General features: G+C 39.5%; 1 protein-coding gene across 3 annotated transcripts in view; it reads right to left on the bottom strand.

Annotated features, from left to right (window-relative positions):
* The window catches only part of fras1 (Fraser extracellular matrix complex subunit 1), a 451,829-nt gene that overhangs the window by 80,510 nt on the left and 345,717 nt on the right, over positions 1–25,602 (bottom strand). For all 3 annotated transcript variants that reach the window (XM_057831795.1, XM_057831797.1, XM_057831798.1), the window contains 9 exons: positions 24,936–25,259; positions 24,361–24,520; positions 20,703–20,881; positions 16,618–16,734; positions 14,699–14,813; positions 11,333–11,470; positions 10,530–10,562; positions 7,857–7,988; positions 61–189 (listed from right to left, as the gene is read on the bottom strand). In XM_057831795.1, coding sequence (XP_057687778.1) covers positions 61–189; positions 7,857–7,988; positions 10,530–10,562; positions 11,333–11,470; positions 14,699–14,813; positions 16,618–16,734; positions 20,703–20,881; positions 24,361–24,520; positions 24,936–25,259 — 1,327 coding nt within the window. The remainder of the gene's footprint in view (positions 1–60; positions 190–7,856; positions 7,989–10,529; positions 10,563–11,332; positions 11,471–14,698; positions 14,814–16,617; positions 16,735–20,702; positions 20,882–24,360; positions 24,521–24,935; positions 25,260–25,602) is intronic.

Raw genomic sequence — 25,602 nt, 5'->3', positions numbered from 1 at the left:
TTCTTAAGTCACTTTATCAGAGTTGCAAACAAGTAGTACAAGTACTTCTTCAAGTCTCACCATTAGTCATCCTGAAGTGGGCGCCGCCCTGACTCTTCAGCAGCTCCCCGTGGACCGGAGCCTCCACCAGCTCGAACTCCAGCTCGTTGGGGGATGTGTCGGCATCACTAACCGCCAGCTGCTGGCCGCCTACAACCATGGCAAATGTGATGCGGTGGTTTTTATTATACAGGAGTTTTTTTTACCACTTATCTATCATAAAAAGTCAGAAAGAGCGCTTTAAACTACTAGAACCGTATTTTTCGGACTATAAGTCGCAGTTTTTTTCATAGTTTGGCTGGGGGTGCGACTTATACTCAGGAGCGACTTATGTGTGAAATCATTAACACATTATTGTATAATTTCACATGTTATTTAGGTGTTTTGGAGGGACACTGATGGTTTGGTAAACTCGTTAGCATGTTCTCTATGCTATAGTTATCTGAATAACTCTTAATAGATATGTTACGTTAATATATCGGCCACGTTCGCGTTCTGCCTTTGGCAATGTGTGTTCAATTGTATTATTGACGTTTTTATATTGAAATGCATGCTTTCAGTTTGTGGCGCTTTCACGCCCAAGTGGGGACGCACTCGCACTTGTTTACGCGAAGAAAAGTGCTCACAGAAGAAGACGGACAGCTACGCAGCGTCTGAAGAGTGGGTGAGTTATAGAGATAGAGAGAAAAACATGGCTGCGAACCGTTCAATGGTTATGATTGTAAAATATCTCTACAGAGGCAATGCTTGTATGTATCATCTTTTCTGTTGTTGTTGTTGTGTGTTTTCCACCCGCGATCGGACACTTATAGCCACCGTTTTCTGTGGTTGTTTGAACGATGTGCTAATGCTAGCGAACGCATGCTAACCGAGTAACCGTTTGTAACCGCTGTAATAGCAGCTAATTATTATATATAATTCATTTATTTATTAACTTTATTTAAGACGAAATTGATTTGTATTATTTCTATTTTTAGTTTCACTCTTCAAATGATGGTGTCATAATGACGGCCAAAATAAAGTCAGCAAATTACACGAACGTCCAGCATCGTCATTTGGGAGTTTAGCTCGCTGTATGGCCAGGACCGAGCCGTAGCGTCCTGGTGAAGACAGTACATTCGCATTTTGTTGTTCATGCATCATGTAACATTATCATAATGTACACTTATTCAGCATGTTCTTTATTGTATTTTTATTTTAAATTGCCTTTCAAGATGACATATCTGTTCAATGTGTTGGATTTTATCAAGTAAATTTCCCCCCCAAAATGCAACTTATACTCCGATGCGACTTATATATGTTTTTTTCCTCTTCGTTGGGCATTTTATGGCTGGTGGGACTTATACTCAGGTGCGACTTGTAGTCCGAAAAATACGGTATATATAATCAAACCAAAATACAAGTTTCTGTAAAAAAGTGACTTTTTTTTTTTCAGCTGTCAATATTCAAAATCAAAATTGGACATTCAACATTCCTTGTTGATAGTCAAGTTCACCTCTGCTCATGCTCATCAACTTTCATCTATCCTTCAACTCTTTCTACTCTCTGTTGCTCTACTTTGTCAGGACAGAAATAGGGATATATCACTCTAACTGTGTTATGGCACAAAATCGTAGTTTTTCTGTGTTGTCAATTTCCTTCATTTTTTCTACCCAGATTGTCCAGCTGAGACTAATCATCATCAGCCTGGTATAAAATACTGGCCGGCCAGCTTGACGGAGACCAGTGGGTCTTGCCAGCTGCCGCTAATCACTTTAGTTATGTTTTTGTTAGATTTTGCCTATGTTATCATTTTTTCTGTAATTCAGTACTTTTGCACATTTTGACTTTTGTTTGTAATAAATCTATGTTTTTTGTTTTTTACCTTATTTCTGCAACCCGCTCTCAACGCCTTCATTTTTTACCACGCCGGTCATTTTTATTGGCATTGTTATTGTTACTCAACTGGTAGGTTGTGACCAATAAGTGGTTTATGTTGCCTAGGTGGGGTACCTAATTTACCTCTCTCATTCCTCTTTGCTGATCTATGTCAGGGAAGTTCACTTTTGAACCCCAGGACAAGTATCAATCAATGGCTCAAATAAGAGAAAAGAATCAGACTCAGCCAAGGATTGTCTGCTTCGAAGACTTTATAAACAAGATATATATTAAGGGTACAAATGATGTGATCCAGGCAAGAGCTTGATCAGTAGGGTTGGGCATCGTTTGAAATTGAACGATTCCGATTCCGATTCTGGTTCCATGTTTCGATTCCGGTTACGAACGATTCTCGATTCCGATTCTTTTAAATGGCAGGGTAAAAAAAAAGGCAGGGTAAAAAATCTATAGTTTAAAATTTTATAAGTTTACATTAATGTCTTAACTCCTCGATTAAAAAAAAAAAAATTATATAAATTTAAAATTTATTATTATTATTTATATGAATTTAAAATTATTATTATTATTATTATCTATTATTAATACAAGTAATATGAAATTTATAAATTCTATGGACTTCTCACAGGGTTATTTTTAACCTGTACGTAAATATCAGTCTTTGAACTCGAATGTGATGAAGGAGTGCACTTTCACAAAGATGTTTATTTTTCAAAAGCTCACGGAGAAAACATCTACTTATATTCTTTTACCATACATGTGCCTTAGCTAGGAGCTACAACGAAGCATTAGTAAAAATTCTTCTGTTTATTATAATTTAATTTAGATGAGGCAAAATAAGGTTTCCTTATTTGTAAAACTGATTTTGTTGAGTTTACAGACACATGCAGTGTTTATGTTGTGACAATACCAGTTAGGCCAGTGAGTGGCGCTGTAGGAGTGTGTATGTATAATGCGGCGAAGAGATGAGAGCGTCTGGCTAGGATGCTTTGCGATGTGACGCTATGTTTTCACTGCTACGAGTTCATTAAAAAAGTAATCGAATGCTTCATATGGCTGCTTCTTTCTAAATAAGCAACACAACAGATTCCAAAACAAACATCCTTTTAATACTGTTTATTTTAACGGATGCGTCTACTGCTTTAAGATGGCGGCTGCTTGCTACCGCCAGTGAGTCTGTCATATTGCATCTATTTCTCTTTATATGTTCTAACTCAGCCAAGTCTGTATTTTGCATCTCTTTCTATATACATGATATCGACTATAGCCCGACGTAATAATACGACTTATTGTCGTACTATTTTCCATCCATCCATCCATCCATCCATCCATCCATCCATCCATCCATCCATCCATCCATCCATCCATCCATCCATCCATCCATCCATCCATCCATCCATCCATCCATCCATCCATCCATCCATCCATCCATCCATCCATTACTGCTTAATCCAGGGTCTGCTCGCGGGAACAGCAGAAGACAGACGTAATGTATTGTTTTACTTACCTGGTACTGACGGAGCAGCATGTCAACTACGTAGCACTCGGCTAGCTTTGCACTTGGCACTTCGGATATATTCCATGAAGCCGGTCGTGCAGCCACCTTTGCATGATATAGTTGTGTTGCAAATATTGCACTGAGCTGACTGGTCTTTTTTTTTTTGTAAAGTTAAGCCAAAGTTTTGAGACTTGCTGCACCGTGTCCATGGTTGAAATCAAGTTGCAATGCACAAACACGCACTTCTCGTGCCTTCTTCTTTGTGGTTTTCGGCAGCATTTTTTTCCGGCTCGGCGGTCAGGGCATCGAAACATGGAATCGAAAACCCTAACCCTAACCAGAGTGTTAGAACCGGGTCCCATCAATGTTCAATGCTCGTTGCCCAACCCTAGTGATCATGCAGAGGTACAATAAGACTCTATATACTTGTTGAAAGGGCGTTACTTACTATGAAACGACACCTACTATGAAAACGAAAGTGAAACTTATTACAGCCCAACTGTGTTTTTTTTCCACTGAAAAACATTTTGAGTTACGACCTTGAGCACTAGCTCGAGCTGGTACAAGAGGGAGTCAAATCAGATAAGGCAGTCAACAGATACCCATTGTAAATGTTCAAAGGAATATATGGAGCACACGAACATGGATACAGTCTCACATGCAAGCATAACAAACGCATATAGTTTCACAGCAGTTAGTGTTTGGGTTTTTATGAGCATGAATAAAATATTCTTTCACAATTTATCCTTGCTTTAAGCAAATGACTTTCTAATATTCATTTGCAAGAGTAATGCTGTTTGAGTCAAATAGAAATAATTTATATACAAATAATAACATACAAATTGTGAGACATTAAATCCCAAAGCTGGGCAATTAATTTGTACAGATTGATTCTATTCATGTTGGTCATATAAACAAATACAGTGCTGCTCAAAAGTTTGTGAACCCCCTCAACATTTTGGAATTTTCTATTATTTCAACCTGATTTCCTAATCAATCAATTCAGTAGTTTTTTTTTTGTTTTTTTAACAGTTGTGTTGTCGAGACTAAATTAAAAAGAGTTTTCATCAACTGATGTAGGTGCAAAATTGAACTGTTTGGTCACAACCAAAACCGCCATGTCTGGCGAAAAGTCAACACTGCATACCACCAAAAGAACCTTCTCCCAACAGTGAAGCATGGAGGTGGGAATGTCAAGATCTGGGCTTGCTTTTCATCCTCAGGACCTGGACAACTCCACATAGTCCAGGGAATCATGAATTCTGAGGAATATTGTCAAATCCTAGAACATAACCTGACGCCATCTGTTTTGAAGTTAAAGCTTGGCAGAAGGTGGATCATGCAACATGATAATGATCCAAAGCATTCCAGCAATACAACAAAGGAATGGCTGAAAAAGAAGAAGATTCGTGTTCTGGACTGGCCCAGTCAAAGTCCTGACCTAAATCCCATTGAAATGCTGTGGCGGGACCTGAAGCGAGCAGTTCATGCCAGACGCCCATCAAACCTCTCTCAACTGACTGCGTTCTGCAAGGAAGAATGGGCAAAAATCCCCCAAAGTAGATGTGAGAGGCTGATTAGTCACTACAGAAACCGTTTGGTTGAGGTAATCTCTGCAAAAGGAGGCGCAATATCCTATTAACTGAAGGGGTTCACATACTTTTGCACACATGATATCTGAGTTTTTCTTAAATCAACCACTTTTGTTAAATAAAGAATGACAATATAACTATTTCTTTTGTTTCAGTCCATTATTTGGAATGTCAGTATTGTGGATTTGGGTATAACTTAACATTTAATAAGGTTATTTTAGTTTTTTTTACAAAAAATCTGACCATCGCTGTGGGGTTCACAAACTTTCGAGCAGCACTGTAGCAATAGACCCTACCCACGTGACGTCACACACAGCCCTAAACCACGCCCCCGCACCATGTTCGCCGGCAACACATCGTTTTTCCCCATTGAGGCTACATACATTCCTCCTATTTACGGCGTTTTTCTGCTACTTAACGGCGATTAAACAAAATGGTGAAGGCATGTGTGGCTGTTGGTTGCACTAACAGAGAAGGTGGACGGAAAGACATAAAGTTTTACCGTATTCCGAAAGATCCCGAGAGGAGAGCAATGTGGACGGCTGCTATTCGACGCCAAAACTGGGCACCAAAAAATCACCACCGACTATGTAGTAGTCATTTTATATCAGGTAAGATGCATTTAAGATATACTTAGAGGGTTTGGGGCTGACAAATAACCACAATTAAGATCACTGCGAGGCTAATCGCCGACAACATACACGTATGTATGTAGTTAGTACTATCGCTAAACCATATAAACATAAAAACCCCTAACTGCATTGACAAACGACATGAAATAAATTAGACTTGACAGTGGATGTTAGCGAGAATAAAAGATTTTGAATTGAAAATGTCGTAACTCACCTTCCCGAGCACAAGATAGATTCCTGCCGAATTTTCGCGGACGAGGACTTCTTTCACCCAACCAGCAACAAAGTATTTATAAGCCTCCAAGCTCTTAAAGTTTTTTAAACTTTCGTGAGAATATGCCGACTTTGTGTGGATTAGGTAGTGATAGATATCTGGATAGCAGATGTCAGGCAGAGACGGCGAAGAGAACGTGTCGAAAAATAGCGATTTAGGCATCAAATATGGATCCGGCGACTGTATAAAACGAAGCTTTTCCACATAACGCCTTTTGTGTAAAACATCCAGTGAGTTTACGGCGTCGGAAAGCACTGGGTCTTCCATAAAATGCATTTTAATTTGCTCGTTCCATTGACACTAATGGTAATATAGCCACAGACAGACGGCCAAGATGGCGGGTCACGTGATTTTGTGACGTCGGTGGGTAGGGTATATAAAAAGCATTAGTATTGATACAGTTCAAATATGATGTATCATATTAAAACAATATTAGAGAAAGCTCTTGAGTGGGAGCCTCTCACTCAAATCACATTTAATTGTCAATGTATTCATAGCCAGTGAGCTAAAAGACGGCAGCTCATCTGCTACTTCAATTTGCGAATAGAGTAGTTTACCGTAGTTTACTGCCTGATAAGTTAAGAGTGAAGTTGAACCATTTAAATTCACAATTCATGGGAATAGGTGACCAAAAAAACATCAACACAAAGGTAAAAACGAACAAGGATTGGCAGTTTATCTGGCACTAACATGTAAAGCAGGTGGGGAGATGTCATTTGCACCGTCGACTGTATGATTGGCGGTTTGTCACACACGCCATAATATTGATTCTGCATTCACATGTTGTTGGAGTAATCGAAAAAATGATTCTTAATTACAAGGTGTCTAGAAAAACAGTCACTCCACTTGTGATGTATCGTTGGAGCAGTAAAATAGGTTGCCCTTCTTTGTATCCACCATGTTTTTATCAACACATCAAAATGATTTTCCAACATGGGACCTCAGATCTCCCAACACACATGAACGCAACATATCTCCCCAAGGTGCTTCGCGGAAGTATCAACTCACATGCCTATCACAGCCAAAGGTACGTGCATAAATTACCAAATTAAGGAGCCATGTGCAGATTGTGTTTATGGAGTGAATGGTGTAATATGCGCTTATTAAATAAGCTTTACTGGTGAAATTTATACTGGGGCACTAAAGATCCATAGACTTGCAGAACAATACTATATATCAGCACGTGCCCCAGTGAAATACAGTGTATCACAAAAGTGAGTACACCCCTTTCTGCAGATATTTAAGTGTATCTTTTTACATGGGACAGAACTAACAAAATGACACTTTGACACAATGAAAAGTAGTCTGTGTGAAGCTTATGTAATAGAGTTAATTTATTTTCCGCTCAAAATAACTCAAAATATAGCCATTAATATGTAAACCTCTGGCAACAAAAGTGAGTGCACCGCATGGGAACTACGTACATCCATAAATGTCGAAATTAAGTACTGCTTGTCATTTTCCCTCCAAAATATCATGTGACTCGTTACAGGAGTGCTGTCAGCATTGCTGCAGAGATTGAAGAGGTGGGGGGGTCATTCCCACCACCATACCTGACTGTAGGCATGACATGCTCGTTGTATTTAAGATCCCCATGTGCTGCCTGTTCTTGTTGCGTCATTCTCGTCATGTGTTACGTCCACAACCTGTGGTTTTTCTCTGCCTCAAGTAAGTTTTGATCCCCTTGGCTTTTTTTGTACTTTGTTTTCTGTCACCTTTATGAAAGCATTTTTGAGTTCACAGACACCCTGCCTTGCCTCCCTGTTGTTTCCCTGCATTTGGGTCCAACTCGCCTCTGTGGCTGTTTTCACCATCCTTTAAGTCAAAAAAGGATCCCTCTAATTTTAAAGGAAGCCAGTCTTGAAGTTTTACATTTAGAAAGACAAATAATCATTTACTACTAAATCCTGATGTTTTTGTTGTATGTAATGTGTCGTATTCCTTACCCAAAGTGGCCTGCCCGCCCATGCTGACCTCCAGAAGAGGATCCAAAACTTGGAACATCGGAGGTTGCTGGTGGTTGGACAGCAACAGGATGGCAAAGTCTAACTCAGGAGTCGTGTGCTCACCATCGGACACTTGACATGCAAAAACACACACAAATTCAAAAAAATTAATTAACCTTCATCCCAGACAACGTGTTTGGTCAAGCTATGCCCTTGTGTAACAGATTTAATAGAGCTTTCTGTTTTATGGAGAGTCGTCAAACTTTACTGACATTCTCCACCCACTTGAAACGAATGACGAAAACTACAATTATTCATAACTCATCACCATTCGTCCATCTACGAATCTAATTTAGTCCATTTACGTGGTGTGAATTTGATCACATTCAGACAAAATCTCTAGCGCAAGATAGCTCCTCAGGGACACCCAAAAATGGCCGTTTAAAACCAAAATGTCACCTATTTTGTGTTTTCAGGGGACTGTATGTCTGGTCATGATAAAATTTGTACCGGACTTCATGCTGTGGCCTATGAGCCTGGATTTCAAAAGACATTAGAAATGTCTTTTTGTCTTTTCAGGCAGGACTTCTGGAGATGACTGTGTGACTTAAAACCAGAGGTGGGTAGAGTAGCCAAAAATGTTAGTCAAGAGTAGCATTACTTTAATTAATAGCATTAGCATTAATATTACTCAAGTAAAAGTAAAAGTAGTCATCCAAAAAATGTACTCAAGTACAACTAAAAAAGTATCCAATGAAAATAATACTCAAGTAACGAGTAACATTGTGAGTAACTGCTTTTTTTTTTTTTTTTAAACAATGGATTTTTTTTTCTCTCAGCACAAACTTTTCTAAAAGGAAAGCAAAAAAAAAAGAGAAAAAAAAGAAAAAAAAAAAAAAAAAAAAAAAAAAGAAATTAAGCATTATTTGTCCAAAGAGCATGACTGCCCTCCAGTGGAGAAAACAGTGCCTAGTTTCAATTGTGAATAGTTCCTTCATAGTTACAATTATGAAATTAAAAGGATCATCTTGTTTTCCGTGGGCAATCGGTGCCAACAAAAATAAAGTAGTAGTAGAAAAATGCTTGGCTTTATTAAATGCTTCACTGAGTGAGTCTAATCAAATCCGCGCGGAGTTGCTCACTTACAGTGAATTGCCACAAAACTGTTTAACAAGTTAAACGGTGATTGAAGCATGCGGCGCTTCAGAAGTTGGTGACTCTGGCAAGACCAAAAACACAGACATTTCTGCTAGTTATATCAAATTTCATGTTCCTGGAAAAAAAAAAAAAAAAAAAAAAAAAAATGGAAATTGGAAAAAACTTCCGCTAAACTTTCAAATGCCATATTGTTAAACTTTGGCGACCTAAATTTGTAAATTGAAATATTGCTCATACGGAGCAAAGAGAAAACCGATCATTGTCAGGCTTATCCTCAACCCATTTTATTTTTTTATGAATGTTGTCAAGTCCGACCCCTCCCCAAAAGCCGTGTTCAAGGGCAAACTAGGCCCTAACGTACAGCTGCACCGCTACCGTAACGCCCTGTCGCTCTCGCTCTTTGATGACATAATTGTTGCATGAATTCCAATTTGGGAGACTTGACAGTTCAGACCGTCGCCACATTCTGGAAAAATGTGGCCCAGATCGAATTTAAACCAAATACGAAAGTGGCCCAGATCGGATTTGAAATGGTCCACTTCTATGCAACTTGTCCCGTTCAGACCGTCAAGTTAATGTCTCACTCGAGTCTGAAAAACACTAAAAAATCTGATTCGTGCATTAAGACCTGCGGTATGAACCTAGCCATAGTGTTTGGAGGAAGAAGAATGATGAGTACCATCCAAAGAACACCATCCCTACAGTGAAGCATGGGGGTGGGGGCATCATGCTTTGGAGGTGTTTTTCTGGACATGGGACTGAAAGACTGCACTGTATTAAGGAGAGGAGGCCCAGGGTCATGTATTGCGAGATTTGTGAAAATAGGTCGTGACTGGGTCTGCCAACATGACAATGGCCCGAATCAGACAGCCAGAATCACCAAGAAGTGGCTCCATAAAAAGCATATCAAGGTTCTGGAGGGGCCTAGCGAGTCTCCAGACCTAAACCCAATAGAAAATCTTTGGAGGAAGCTCAAACTCCGTGTTTGTCAGTGAGAGTCCAGGAACCTGATTGATCTGGAGAAGATCTGTGTGGAGCAGAGGTGCAAAATCCCTGCTGCAGTGCGTGCAAATCTGGTGAAAACTGACAGGAAATGTTTGACCTCTGTAATTGTGATCAAAGGCTACAGTACCAAATATTAACATTGATTTTCTTAGGTGTTCAAATACTTATTTGCAGCAGGATAATACAAATAAATTGTTAAAAAAAAAAATTATTTAGAATGTCTCTCACAATGGACAAGCACCTACCATGAAAATTTCAAACCCGCCCATCATTTCTAAATGGGAGAACTTGCAAAATCGCGGGTAGTTCAAGTACTTATTACCTGACTGTAAATATAAAAGTCAGAAAATCAGGAATGCGAAGTATGAAAAAGGCAGGAGAGCAACTGAGGTGATAGAGGAGAAGCAGTGAAGATGAAAGCCCTCAAAGGAAATCGGAAGATGATAAGAGAATGTTTGAAAGCAGACAGCGGGTGGTGCTCTTCCTAATTTAATAAGAAGTGGTATTTACCTGTGAAGTAGACACTCAATGACTCGGGCAGACCTGTGGGAAATCAAAGAACAAATGGTCAACACGGAAATGAACTCAAAAAACTGCAGTTCAATATCCCTCCAGATTTGTGCTGAAACTCAACAATTCACCCAAAAGTGCTGTTAGAAATATGTTCCCTTGTTTATTTGCAGAAACTACCAGTGCGAGAACTATCTAAAAAAATACTTGGCCTTGAAATAGAAACGTCTAAAGCTATTTTCTGGCAGTTTTTGTTTGCTTTTTATGTAAATTCATTCCACATGGCCAATGACAAGAAAAATACACTGTGTTATGAGGAAAGGAAACAAAAATTGTCAAGGGTATGAATAATTTGAATATGCTAAATTTTAGCTAAAATCTCTCATTAGGACATTTTGAAAGCAAGCACCAATTTAAGAGTGACTCACTGAGGCATTATTAACATTTAACTTTTAAATTAGGTCCACCTTGGTAACTTTGGAATTTAGATGCGGCCATGCAACAGTAAGAGATAAACGGGAAAAAGCTAACACAAAGCTGATTAAAACACTGAACCTTTGACAGAAAATATCCTCAAAAGTAATTGCGTGGATGAAAATGAATATTAATGAAAGTATTAAACACCCACACAATGGAATGAGATCCACTTACCATATTAAAAAATCGGCAGAGATAGTATATTTCAGTGTGATCCTCACCGTATTATTACAATATTTTCAAGACAAAATCTGAACAGCATCATACTTACTGTATACCTGTTTAGGAACCTTTTAAAATAAGCAAATAATGTGTATGGTTCCTACCAATGAAGGAGTATTGATAGAGCTCCTGCAGGTGTGAAGGGGCTTGAGGAGGCCTGTAGATAATCTTGCCGTTATTCACGTCCGCCTGAGTGAATTGTTGGACAGCCGTGTACGGCCTGTCTCGGTGTTCGATGGCACCTGGTGACCAGCGGGACAAACGTGAGATTGCAAGGACATACTGTATTTGCAGTGTTGTTTTCATCAACATTGACGATAACGAAAATATTTCGTCGACTGACAATTTTTTCATGGCGATGACGAGCTAAAAATGTGGCTTGGGAGACTAGAACATAACGAGACAAATGCCAGTTTTTGCCTGACGAGACAAAAATGCTACATTGTTTCTGTCATGTGTTTTTAAATTGTACGTGCAGTATGTCAGCTTGCATCGTAGCATTGTTTGGGTCATGCCACTCATTCGAGATGTGCTGTGCCTCTCCTTAACTCACGGGAGTTTAGGATGTGTTTAAAGCTAGGCTGTGCACCATCTTGCTTTTTTGGAAACACGTTAAGATTTGTTTTCTTATCTTGGTAAGAAAGAATATGCCTTTAAAGGTCTTTGCTGAGTGATCATCAGACGTTAAATGTAACTCCTAGCTTTAGCATAGAATTCGCTTTGGCCTTAGCTTTAGATGGCGAGCGTCCTCTTAAAACATTGGCCAGTCTAAAGAAGAGCCACTTGGCGAAATGGCATTTAGCTATTAGCCCACTTCAGCTGTTTTGTTTGGTAAATGAGCAATTACTGGGAAATACTGATTGCTTGCAACTACTAGCTATACTCATATAGCAAATAGCAATAGCATGTAGAAATAGCAAAATAATATATATACCGTATTTTTCGGACTATAAGTCGCAGTTTTTTTCATAGTTTGGCTGGGGGTGTGACTTATACTCAGGAGTGACTTATGTGTGAAATTATTAACACATTATGATATCATTTCACATGTTATTTTGGTGTTTTGGAGTGACACTGATAGTTTGGTAAACTTGTTAGCATGTTCTTTATGCTATAGTTATCTGAATAACTCTTAATAGAAATGGTCACGTTCGCGTTCTGCCTTTGGCAATGTGTGTTCAATTGTATCATTTACTTTTTTTTATATCGAAATGCATGCTTTTAGTTTGTGGCGCTTTCACGCCCATGTGGGGGCGCACTCGCACTTGTTTATGCGAAGAAGAGCGCTCACACTCCAGAAGAAGACGGACAGCTACGCAGCGTCTGTCTGTCTGAGCGAGTGGGCGAGCGAGAGAGAGAGAGAGACACGGCTGTGAACCTGCGTTCATTGTTTATGCTTGTAAAATATCTCTACAGAGGCAACGCCTGTGTGGATCATCTTTTCTGTTGTTGTTGTGCGTTTTCCACCCACGATCGGACACTTAAAGCCAGTTGTGTGGTTGTTTGAACGATGTGCTAATGCTAGCGAACACATAAAACCGTTTTTGTCATTGCTGTAATAGCACCTAATTATCATTTCTTTACATTGATGCGAACCTGTTTGGTATCGTGGACGAAATTGATTCAGCAAATTATACCGACGTCCAGCATTGTCATTTTGGAGTTTAGCTTGCTGTATAGCCAGGACCGAGCCGTGGCGTCCTGGTGAAGACAGTATGTTCGCATTTCGTTGTTTGTACACTGTACACTTATTCAGCATGTTGTTCTCTATTGTATTTTTGTATTAAATTGCCTTTCAAGATGACATATCTGTTCTATGTTTTGGATTTTATCAAGTAAATTTCCCCAAAAAATGCGACTTATACTCCGTGTGACTTATATATATATTTTTTTATCTCTTCGTTGGGCATTTTATGGCTGGTGCGACTTATACTCAGGTGCGACTTGTATTTATTTATTTTTTTTACATAGTTCGTGGCTTCCAGGTGGGTTTAATTGATTTTTCCTGCTGACTGTGTATTATTAGGCCTATCGCAATAATACATTTTAGTAGGTGATATATTGTCTCATAAAGTATTGCCGATATGCGATATTATTGCTAGTTTTTTTTAACCAATTCAACCATGAATATAGTAACAATACAGTATATCCTAATAAATGACCTATTCAAATGCAATAAATTGTTATTCTTAAATCAAACACAAAATACATTAAGTATTATAAATATAGAAAAAAAAAAAAAAAAAACACCATGCGTAATGAGTCATTTTAAAGCTAGTTAAGTGCAGAATATGAAATAGGTGAGAAACCCAATGTTATATTTGTTGTCTGCCAATTAGAGCCCATTAAAAGTGGTAATTTGATCCAAAATCACTGTCATCTTGTCATACTAAGTGCGCATGTTAACAAATCTGAAGCCAAATTATTATCATTTATTACATCATATTATCATTGCCAATCAGATTTTTCATAATGGGTGTCATTTTAAATCTATTCTTAGTGTAGAAAGTATGAGAGATTGCCTCCAGAAATCTGAACATGACGTGCTTTTATTTTGAAATGTTCATCGGAAGTACGTTTGCTAAGCCACTAACCGTACGCTTTACACTCAGCAAAAAAAAAAACAAAAACAAAGTGCACTTCGCTGTTCGTCATTCCATGTGGCGTCAGTAATTGTTTTTTTCTTTTGTTCGCATTGTTTGCAAATGCTGTAACCCAGCCAATTTTCATGTTTGAAGTGTCACCTTTTAACCGTAATCTTGCGTTGTGGAGAATACTGCCAAAATTTGATATCAGGCTAAAGTGGTTAGTACATGGTCTTTTTTCCATTAGCCTCAATGTGGCAATGCTAACGTTTTACAATGTTTAATTTTTAAGTGTGTTTCCTTATTTTGTATGTCTGAACTTTAATTCTAAGGCGTGTTGATGGCCAATAAACATCTGTGAAAGCTACTGGAGTCTCATATGCAATCTACATGCACGTGTGCAAAGTGCACGCAGCACATGCAAACACAAGTACACACAGCTGTATGCACGCACACTTGCGGCAATAATTCGTGGCCACGACAATTACTGCCCTCATTTTAATTTAGCGTGCGATGATTTGACTTATTGCATATCGCAAAAGGCTTATGTATTATCATCACCAAGTTGATGATGTCCTTGTAGACACTACAATATGCGCTTGTGTATGTTCATTCGAAATTGTTGGAAACCTTTATTGATTTTGAGACTAAAACTTTTTAATTTTACAGACGAAAACATTTTGAGTAACTGTCAACTAAAACTAGACGAAATTTGTATGAGATTTTGTCGACTAAAACTAGACCAACACATTTTGAAGTGACAAAGATATGACTAAGACTTTCGTCCAAAAGACCAAGACTGAAACAAGAATTAAAAGGGCTGCAAAAAACAAAAAAACACTTTGTATTTGTAAGGGAAGTAAGTTTTCTGTATGTATTTGGTACCTTGCCCAGCTGGTACTGGTTTAGTGATGTTGTAGATGAGATGATCGCTGGGGGTCTCAGAGTCAATAAAGGAAAGAGCTGAGCGTGTTATCTCTGTTACACGGTCCTCAAGAGCCTGTTTCAACACATACACACAATGTTTTATATAAATTCTATATTAAAATTTCCCCCAAACTTGAAGAAGCTGCCGATGAGAATTTAATAGGTCACAACCAGAGGCGATTTCTCTAAGACTGCAAGGAAAGCTGAAAGTTAGTGATCAAATGTATAACGTTTTGTGTACATGTTATTGACTAAACAGGCACTAGGAGGCACTCAACCTTTGTTCAGATTTAGCTTCTTATCACTGGTCATGGTATTGACGGGACAATGGACGCAGGGCCAATTAATAGGGGGCCTGAATTGTTGGCGTGGCCATCACAGCTGACCGAGTGGAATCACAGACAAAGAGCTTTTTCCGTTGAAAATTCTTGTGAAAAAAATGCTTAAATCCCATAATTCTTTATAGATATGGACGTTAAACAGTCTCGATTCTTGGTTAAAAGCAAAAAAAAAACAACAAAAAAACGTGCAGTTAGCATTTATTTTACTTAAATACTGTATGTTGAAGAATGATGCTAGTCTGTTAGACAATAGGGCGGCAGCCTTACAACAAAGAGCTTTTTACGTTGAAAAGTCTTGTGAAAAAACGAAAAAAATATAATAATTACCGTGAATCCTTGAACAAATCACTCCTGAGACAATCCTTCCTGTTTGATGCAGTGTAGCTTTCGTACTTTTTCAACATAAATCCGGCGTTGGCTATATGTGTCGCTGCGACCTACTGCGAATAACTGAAGCGGATTGTGGGATGGCCCCCTACTTGAAGGCGTGGCGCAATGAAGGTTGAATCTGACCCGTCAATATCATTATGAAGTTTACGCACTGGTTATGATGCAGCTTTCTTTTCATTCATTTGCGTAGCTTTAACAGTCCTTTACACAATGTGGAAGCTGTACTTTTTCAGAGTTCAGAGCGCATTGTTTTGCTACAGTGAAACGAGACAAGTCATTGGCTAGAGGCTACGTTTATCCGGCCAATCGGATGCCCTGCTTCTCTGGGCGTCTATAGGCAGTGTTTGGCGCTCGGCTGGCCCGGATGCTCTGGTTCTTTGCATGATGATTGGATGATCTGTCTGACACTTGCTTTGTTAAAAATGACTAGCAAAAAAAAAATCGAGCTTCTATTTCTGGTAGTTTTTTTTTGTATTGTCGCTGCTTGTGTTTGGAGACTTGATTTCTGGCACTCTAGTTTCTTTCCCGACTGAGCATCGGGTGCTGCTGAGCCCTTCCACCGTCACAAAGCACTGACAGGCGGACAAACTTTGATCTTTCCATCATTAGTTGCGGTTGCCTCCAGGCCCAGAGAGATAGGTTAAAAATTGGGTAAACTGAGCTTCCACGTAGAATGGACACCGATTTATGTCCTTAGAGCCTCACCACAACCTCATGAACGGGGGCGGAGCTTGTGTGGATTGGGGTGCGGGCTTATGATTAAGGGGCCATGTAGCCTACTATTATTGTTGTTCTCTTGGTTCATTATTCATCATGTACAGTATGTATTTGACTGACTTCAAAATGACAGTTGATCTCTGTGGTGATGAAGCTTGTAAGCCCCGCTGTTGCCGGCATGTGTTTGTTTTGAAATTATGTTATGATGATCTTTCTGATTTGGGTTTAGGGGGCTGTGTCATATTCCTTTTCCCCGGTCTGAGTCGGATTTGTTTTGCCACTGGTCACAACTGAGAACGGGATCAAAAATACATTTTCTGGGCAGTTAGTTTTTGAGTGTGAGTACGCTTTCAATATGTGTGATCCATTCGGTGTGACCGTCTATTAAATGACATTTGACAAGAAAAGGAATGTCATGTTCGCACTTACCGTGACTTGGAGATCACAGTCTCGGTCGAGCTGAGGAAATCCTGGGATTTGTGGTAAGACTCCAATTGTGAAGGTCTGTGCTTCACTTTGTCTGACGGCAGCTGCCTCGGCGGACACCTGGAGAGATAAAATATTACATAACTGAAAAAAATAACAGCCACCAATAGCCAGTGCACAATTTATCTTCAAATTACTTAAAATGACCCTTCAATGACCACTTCAAATCATGCATACAAAATGACCCTAAAGGAAGGAAATGACCCAAAAATGGATCCTTTGAAGCAAAATACCAGCCTTACTGTGCATTTTGGGGAATTGTATCTCAAGACTAATTTGTGGACCTATTAATTCATGGAAAGTAACCTCAAAGTTCACACATTCATTTAATTAAGATTCCTATACTACCAATTGGTCCAGCAAGTTTTAAAGCATAATAATATTAGCAAACGTTGGTTTGTCTTGGATTCTCGGTAATGCATGAATGGACTGATGACAAAAAGTATTTTGTAGTGTAGCAGGCTGTAGAAAATTGTGATTCTGAAAGGAAAGTTGAAGGTGTATAAATCCAACTAATTAAGACAGCTCTCTCTGACGCCGTCGAACATGATCCTTTTTGCAAAGACTGACTTCATTAGATTGGATGGATGGCGGCTTATTGACTCCCGCAGTGCATTTTTAAATCACTCCCTCTCAAAAACATTCACGTTAATCACCTTCCCTTTCAAACACAGGCGAGGCTTACAGGAATTTGACACCGTCAAATTGAAGAGACACTCGAGATTTGCTGTTTGAATGGCAGCGGCGAGTAATTAAAACCAATTTGCGGCGATAGACTTAGCCAAAAATGAGTATTGGCAGACGCTTGATTAGATGGAACAGTGAAGCTTTTTTGGCTGCATTGCTATGTTTACAAGGAAGAGAGTTGAAGGAGTACTGTCAGCAATTTATCGTGGAGAATACGTTGCTGAACCACCTGCAATCGGTAAAAATCTGCATGATGTATTGAAAGCACGGTATAGTGATGTTAAGTGCTTCGCTGCAGGCCAAAAGTATTGTCCCCCTGCAATTCTGTCAGATAATGCTGAATTTCTCCCAAAAAATGATTCTATCACAAATGCTTTGGTAGTGATATCTTCATTTATTTTGCTTGCATTGAAAAAACACAGAAGAGAAAAAAAAATTAAATCATTATCATTTTACACAAAACTCCCAATATGGGCCGGACAAAAGTATTGGCACCATCAGCATAATACTTGGTAGCACAACCTTGAGACAAAATAACTGCAAACAACCGCTTCCGGTATCCATCAATGAGTTTCTTACAACGCTCTACTGGAATTTTAGACCTTTCTTCTTTGGCCAACTGCTCCAGGTCTCTGGATTTGAAAGGGTGCCTTCTCCAAACTGCCATTTTCAGATCTCTGCAAAGGTGTTCTATGGGATTCCAGTCTGGACTCATTGCTGGCCACTTTGGAAGTTTCCAGTGCTCTCCCTCAAACCATTTTCTAGTGCTTTTTGAAGTGTGTTTTGGGTCATTGTCTTGCTGAAAGACCCATGACCTCTGAGGGAGACACAGCTTTCTCACACGGGGTCCTACATTATGCTGCAAAAATGTGTTGGTAGTCTGTTGGTAGACTTCATAATGCCATGCACATGGTGAAGCAGTACAGTGGCAGAGGTAGCAAAGCAACCCCAAAACATCAGGGAACATCCGCTATGTTTGACTGTGGGGACGGTGTTCTATTCTTTGAAGACCTCGTTTTTCCCCCCCGGAAACTCCATGTTGATGCCTTTTCCCAAAAAGCTCTACTTTTGTCTCATTTGACCAGTGAACATTCTTCCAAAACAATTTTGGCTTTCTAATGTAAGTTTTGGCAAACTCCAGCCTGGCTTTTTTATGTCTCTGGGTCAGAAGTGGGGTCTTTCTGGGTATCCTACCATAGAGTCCCTTTTCATTCAGACGCCGACGGATAGTATGGGTTGACACTGTTCATACCCTCGAACTGCAAGACAGCTTGAACTTGTTTGGATGTTACTCGAGGTTCTTTATCCACCATCCGCACAATCTTTCGTTGAAATCTCTCGTCAATTTTTCTTTTCAATCCACATCTAGGGAGTTTAGCCACAGTGCCATGGGCTTTGCACTTATTGATGACACTATGCACAGTAGACACAGAAACATTCAGGTCTTTGCAGATGGACTTGGCCTTGAAATTGGCCATGCTTCCTCACAATTTTGCTTCTCAATTCCTCAGACAGTTCTTCGGTCTTCTTTCTTTTCTCCATGCTCAATGTGGTACACACAAGGACACAGGACAGAGGTTGAGTTGATTTTAATCCATTTTAACGGGTTGCAAGTGTGATTTAGTTATTGCCACCACCTGTTATGTGCCACAGGTGCTGTTATTAAATTAAATTAGAGAAGTGTCACAAAGGGTGCCAATACTTTTGTCCGGCCCATTTTTGGAGTGTTGTGTAAAATGATGATCATTTCCCCCCCCCCCCATTCTCGTTTTTTTCATTGCAAGCAAAATAAATGAAGATATTACTACCAAAGCATTTGGAATTGCAATCATTTTCTGGGAGAAATTGAGCATTATCTGACAGAATTGCAGGGGTGCCAATACTTTTGGCCAGCAGTGTATAAGCTAATACTCTATTGATGATGTTGATGACTTAAGTACAGTATGTACAATGGCGTGAACACATAGATGCCAGGTGGTGCTCAGGCCCTCTCCCTATTAACTAAATAAGTGCCCTTATCAAGGTTATCAATTCAAGATCATTATTATGTCAGTAATGCATGTGCATGCCTTCCCTCCCAAGCACCAGAACCGGAATCACTGTGAGAGTGCCCTCTGTTGTCAAGACACGCAAACACACGCACTCTTGTGAGGTGCGCATCGCCCGTCATTTGTCAACGTGAATGCGCAGCACGGACACAAAGGCGGCACATTAATTGCAGCAGGACATACAATTAATAGTTGCCATCCACGCCCTCTCTTCGCCCCTGCCTGCAGCCCCCACGTAGAGGTAACACATAAACTAAAGCATATGTGTGTACCACCCTAAACCTCAGTTGTTTAACTATTTGTCTCGTGAAGTAGCCTTTGTCTCTGTGCAACTCTGTAAATTAGCAGATTGCCCAGTCCCACTTGTTAACCAAGCTACGATTGCCGCTCGCTATTAATCAATTATTAGAAGCGCGTGACCAGCAAACAACTACTTTCGGTAGGAAAAATGAATAAAACTACATATTGTAGCTCGTTATACAGTCATGTGTTTCCATGTTTAAATTAAACATGTGTAAATATAATTATTGTATTTATATTTTCTGTTTTTTCCCTTATGTTTTATTTTGCAGTATTATTGACAATTTTTCTGTATATTAAATTTTTCTGTTGTATTTCTTGTATGGTTGCTGTTTCAATGATTGTATAAAATTGCTTGTCTATTGAAGAAAAAAAATTAATAAACCATAAGATTAACGGGCTCCTCAAAGACATGGCATCAAAGAGACAGCTCCTTTAAAGCTGGAATAATTCTCATTTGCACTGTTTGTATTTTATTTTGACTGTTACAATATTTTGTTGTCCCTTGCTGGTTTGGAATAGGTTGCTAGTTATTTATATATACTGTATATACAAATAAATATCTAATTATGTAATACATCCGCAGTGTTTATTCTTTCTTTTATTAATTCATATTGTTCTAACAATGCAGCCGAGCTGGCAGTTATATATACTGCAAAAGATCCCCCCCACCCCCCTCTGAGCACCTGACCCCCAAATTGTCTGTGCACGCAACTGAGTATGTAAATACAATGGTGACTTGAGTTACGAAATCACATATTGTAGCCTTTCCCTATGAATGGTCTGTTTAGCTTTTAGTCATACTATGTAAAATAGTTTACTGGCACAAAGCGCCATGATCATGGCATGATCGCTCCAAAGCAAATTAGTCAAAATAAAACAGAATCCCATGACACATCATACATTGTCTGTGGTAAACAAAGATATTCCTTCAACAACAACAAATATCTGAACTATGGCTGCACTATGAGTGCTTCTGATACTTTCACCAACCTGGAAGAGGAAGGAGTCGGCTGGCGTCCCGCTGCCAAAATGTCGGTACCAAACGGTACCGTCATCCACATCCTGCTGGGTGAATGATGTAGTAGCAGTGAAGCCTCGATCATCCGTTAGCGTCGGGTTCCAGCCTTCGGGTGGACCATCAGCAGGCATGGACACCAGCACTACTTCACCTAGATCAGTGGTCAGCAACCTTAGATACTCAAAGAGCCATTTTGACAGTTTACAACCAAAAAAGATAATACCAGGGGCTACAGAAGTCCTGAAGTCCAAAAGTCAGAGAACACAAGCTTTTGGATTATCTGTAGTTTGCCAATTCCGGGCCGAATAGGTCTCGCATATTTTGAGAGACTTTTTCTATTTTAGTTATTTTTCATTAGAAAAGCACCACTGTTTTCAAATTTCGAGTTATTTTTGAAATATTTACAATAAAATTAAAATCAAATACCATAATTTTCGAATTATAAATCGCTACTTTTTTCCTTCATTTTGAATCCTGTGGCTTATAGTTTAGTGCAGCTTATTTTTGTATTTATTTGGGTTAATAGGTAACACTTAATTTGACAGCGGCGTCATAAGACCGTCATAATTATGACATGAAACTATTATGGCATTACTAAATGCTTATGACAGATGTCATTAGGTGTCATCCGGCAAATTTCCATTTATGTCCAGCTTGGATCTATTACATCCATTTAAAAGTGAGATAATTTGCCGGATAACACTATCTGTTATGAGCATTCATTAATGCTAATGACAATGTCATGTCATAATCATGATTGTCTAATGACAGTCTTATGGAGCTACTGTCAAATAAAGTGTTACCAAATACCACAACTAGCACTTAATGATACAACTGGAACAGTAACTGAAGAAATAATTATCACAGAACAGGAATTGTTTCTGATTGTTTTTGATTGTTTTTGACATATTTAGCGCTGCTATGCATGCTAGGAGGCATGTTGGACAACAACAGTGTTGACAGCAGGTGGCAGCAGAGGTTGACTCTCTCCCGCAAGGAAGCAGTGGTGGAAGAAATGAAGCTTTGCAGCCAATTGAATCAAAGTTTCATGGTGGTCCATTTGATCTTATGAAAGTCATATAATGCCGCTGTCAGACCAAGTGTTAGCGGTTAACATATTTTAGTGTAAATATCCCATAATACAGTGATGACATCTGCGGCTTATAGTCCAGTGCTGCTTATCTATGAACAAATGTCTTTTTCGTATCAAATTTGGTGTGTAGCGGCTTATAGTTAGGTGTGCCTTTATAGTGCGAAAATAATGGTATTTATTGGTTGCCCTTGACGGCGATAGACGTCCAATCCAAATGTTCTTTCATTGCTACCCTTCCACTTTAAATGGATTTGATGTCTACTCGTGATACATTCATTTAGATTCACAACAGAAGAATGAATGAATGAATGAATGCCTATCATTGTCAAAGGCACTGATTTGATTAACTTCCAAAGTCACAAAGAGCCACAATAGAAGAGTAGAAGAGCCACATGCAGCTCTAGAGCCAAAGGTTGCAGACCCCTGACCTAGCTCTAAAGGGTACCGCTAATGTTCTAGATTTGATTAGGGATGGGAATCGAGACTAGGGATTAGGGATGGGAATCGAGACCATATACTGTAGTTCTCTATACTGTAGGAACCAGTTCCGTGTGTTTCATTTCCATGGAATCGTTTGGCAGTTTATCTAACGATTCTCTTATAGATTCCAACCAGCGCGATTTACGTCACGTAATTTAGTCATGTTACACACATTTGATTCAGCAAGTAAGACTACAAGATTACTCTAAGAAGGACCATTCACCAAGAATAATCTGAAGAGTCGTTGCCGCAAATTTATGCATTGATTTTCAGAGGCCAGGTCATTATTCAGGAAACTACTTAAAAATAAAAAAACGTTGATTTTTCCCAAAAAGTTTATTAATGGGTCTATTGTATTCCTCGTCGAATACTCTATAAGAAAAATATAACATATATGCATCTAAAATAATCCTAAACGATTTTATTAGCAATTTTAATACTCCTTTTAGAAAGGTTCCTTGGGTATGCATTTGTTCCCATAGCACCCGGTCAGTTACTTCCTGTTATTGTCCTACGTCACACGCACTACGTATTCTGGGACCGAGAATAGGCGTAAGGTGCGCATTTCGACTCGAACTGAGTGCGGCCACCTGTTAAAATGTGTGCGAGGAAGTGTTAATCTGTGTGCGTCCATGAACGAATGTAAGTATTTCCTCTTCATGTCATAAAGTTCTTCTGATAAGTTAGAGCCATTATCAGCTCGACCGTTTCGTGTTTTTACTGTTACGTCGGCTGGTTGCTCCCGCTCGTCCTCGCTGCGTCGATTAGAGCGTTGTTTACATTATATTCGTGTTGCACATATGTGTTACGAGGGAATGTGTTAGTTTAGCATCTTAAGATGATGTTGTACATCCATATGAGTGTAAAGTGCTTAGTTTTCGCCACTTTTATGGCCAAGAGGACTGCACGTGCTTCCGGGTTGTGCGCGCCACCCCACCTTTGTGTTCATTATACTGTGCGAGTCATGTTTGTGTGTTATTGACTGCTTTACAGTCAATTTGCATTGTTTATTGCATCAGCACTAATGTGATATAATCTTCTCTTTCTTTCTTTCTTTTAATTTACTTTCAGAACCACACATATACCCACACATTCCAGTCTTCTTCCACACACAAAAAAATACATCAACACCTTTCCACGCATGCTTTCATCTGCTCATTGAGTGATTCTCATATCGAGTGCCATTGCCTTTATATAGTTGTGCCTGTTGCCAAATTGGATTAAAAGTGCCAAAGACCAACTCCACTCTCCGTTCCCTGTGTTCTAACCGACACCCCAAGGCGAATGAACCATAACAAATATTGAACCCAGAACCTTATACAGTCCATTAGTCCAAATTAGAATCGATAAATAATCAAATCGTTAAGCAATATTGATGATGTAATCGTAAAAAGCTTATCAATTCCCATCCCTAGATTTCATATTACTCTATTCAGACGTTATGCTGCAACATATTAGCATCATGTTGACATCCCTAATGTAGCATACTGTATACAGTGGTACCTGTACTTATGAAATTAATTGGTCCTGGAAGTGGTTTAATAACTTGAAAATTCTGTAAATCTGTGTAAATCTGTAAGCAGATGTGTTTTCCATGTAAATGCCCTAATCTGTTCCAAGCCCCCCTAAAATTCAGAAATAAATCTTTCATTATGCATTAAAATGAATCAAAACATGTAACAAATACATGTTAAAATTGAGTTGTGCATAATATGAAAAAACAAGAATAGAGTAAAGAATAAAAGCTGTGGAACACGAGGGGCGAATGAAGAGGACGCTGCGATACAAATATACACACACAGTAGCGGTCCCTCTTAGCCAATTGGATGCCAGGAATGCTAGGCAATAGCCAATGGCAGAGCAGCTATAAGTATGTTACGTTTAGTAAACTCTGGCAGCTGCGAGAACCAGCCATACTGTATTTTTGCTTTTGGTATCCTGAAATTTCTTTTGTAACAAGAGGCAATATTTTCCCATTGAGGCGTGTCCTAATCTAAAAAGTCTGTATGTAGAGACGTTTGTAAGTAGAGGTACCGCTGTACTTGATTGTATTTTACCGTATTTTGGGAATCCCCCAGAGTCCAGGATGGTGTAAACAATGTCGTCTGCGCTGACTCCCTCGTAGTAGGCCTGTAGGTGTTTGCTGCTGAGTCTCACCATTCCGCCTTCTTTTACCCACGTTACCGGAATGGACCGCAGTTCAGGCATTTGGCGTGCCTTAAAGAAGCCCACATGATCACATGTAGAGTACTTAAAAGGTTTTACCCGCATTCAGTACTAATTTTAGTGTTTTTTTTTTCTTCTACAGAACACTCAAAATGCTCCAGATGGTTTGAGTTCAAAATATAAATAAAAATCAAGTCGAACCTTCTGGTAGCACTAGTGAACGTAGCCTGGCATATGGCACACACCGACACGTTGTCAAATGGAATGTTCATGAAGTCAATGGCCAGGAAAAACTTTAAACCAATCAAGACAGAGCTCGGGTTTTGATGTTTAAAGAGGAAGCTTTCAGGCAAAGGCAAATTCAAATCAGAGCCTCAAGATTGGGTTAAGCCTTTAAATTAGGGTTTGGGGGTTAAGCAAAGGTTAGCATTTGAAACAAAAAGCATTGGTATTGCATTATATGTACCTTCTGGCTGATGTGCACTTGAAGCAGAACATTCTGGTAGCTATGTCCATCGTTGACTTGCAGCACCAAGTGGTCCTGCGCTTCCTGCGACCCATCGTGTACGTACTGGATGCGCTCGCGAGAAAGCTCCTCCAGCTTGAAGCGGCTCAGGGATCGGTCACCGTGGACACGGGTCAGTCGACCATGACGAGGAGCCTCCATAACCATCACCAAGACATCTGCCGGGTTGTCGGGATCATCCACTAAAAGAGTTGACTTGGTGATGGTTTGTGTCCCTCCAGGACCCCCCACCGACAGGGGAGATAACACCACGACCCTTGGAGGCTGCAAGTCACAAAGAGGACACCAATGAAAAGTTAATTGACAGAGCTTCTTTGTCTTGCTTCCTTGCATTTTCCTCCTGCTACATATCGTTTCCTCGGGCACTTTTAAATTAGACCAGGGGTCGGGAACCTTTCAGACAGACAGAGCCAAAACCCAACATATTTTAAAATGTGATTCCAAAAGAGCCAGTGTGTGTCTATGCGTCTATGTATATAAACACACACTGTACAGTGTATCAGAAAAGTGAGTACACTCCTCACATTTCTGCAAATATTTACATTGTCTTTTCATAGGACATCACTGCTGCAGAGATTGAAGAGGTGGGGGGTCACTCTGTTAGTGC

This window comes from Corythoichthys intestinalis, chromosome 3 (assembly GCF_030265065.1).
Source record: "Corythoichthys intestinalis isolate RoL2023-P3 chromosome 3, ASM3026506v1, whole genome shotgun sequence".
NCBI classification, from domain to species: Eukaryota; Metazoa; Chordata; class Actinopteri; order Syngnathiformes; family Syngnathidae; genus Corythoichthys; species Corythoichthys intestinalis.
The sequence above is the reverse complement of the archived record's forward strand: the minus strand, read 5'-3'. Positions and strand labels throughout refer to the sequence as shown.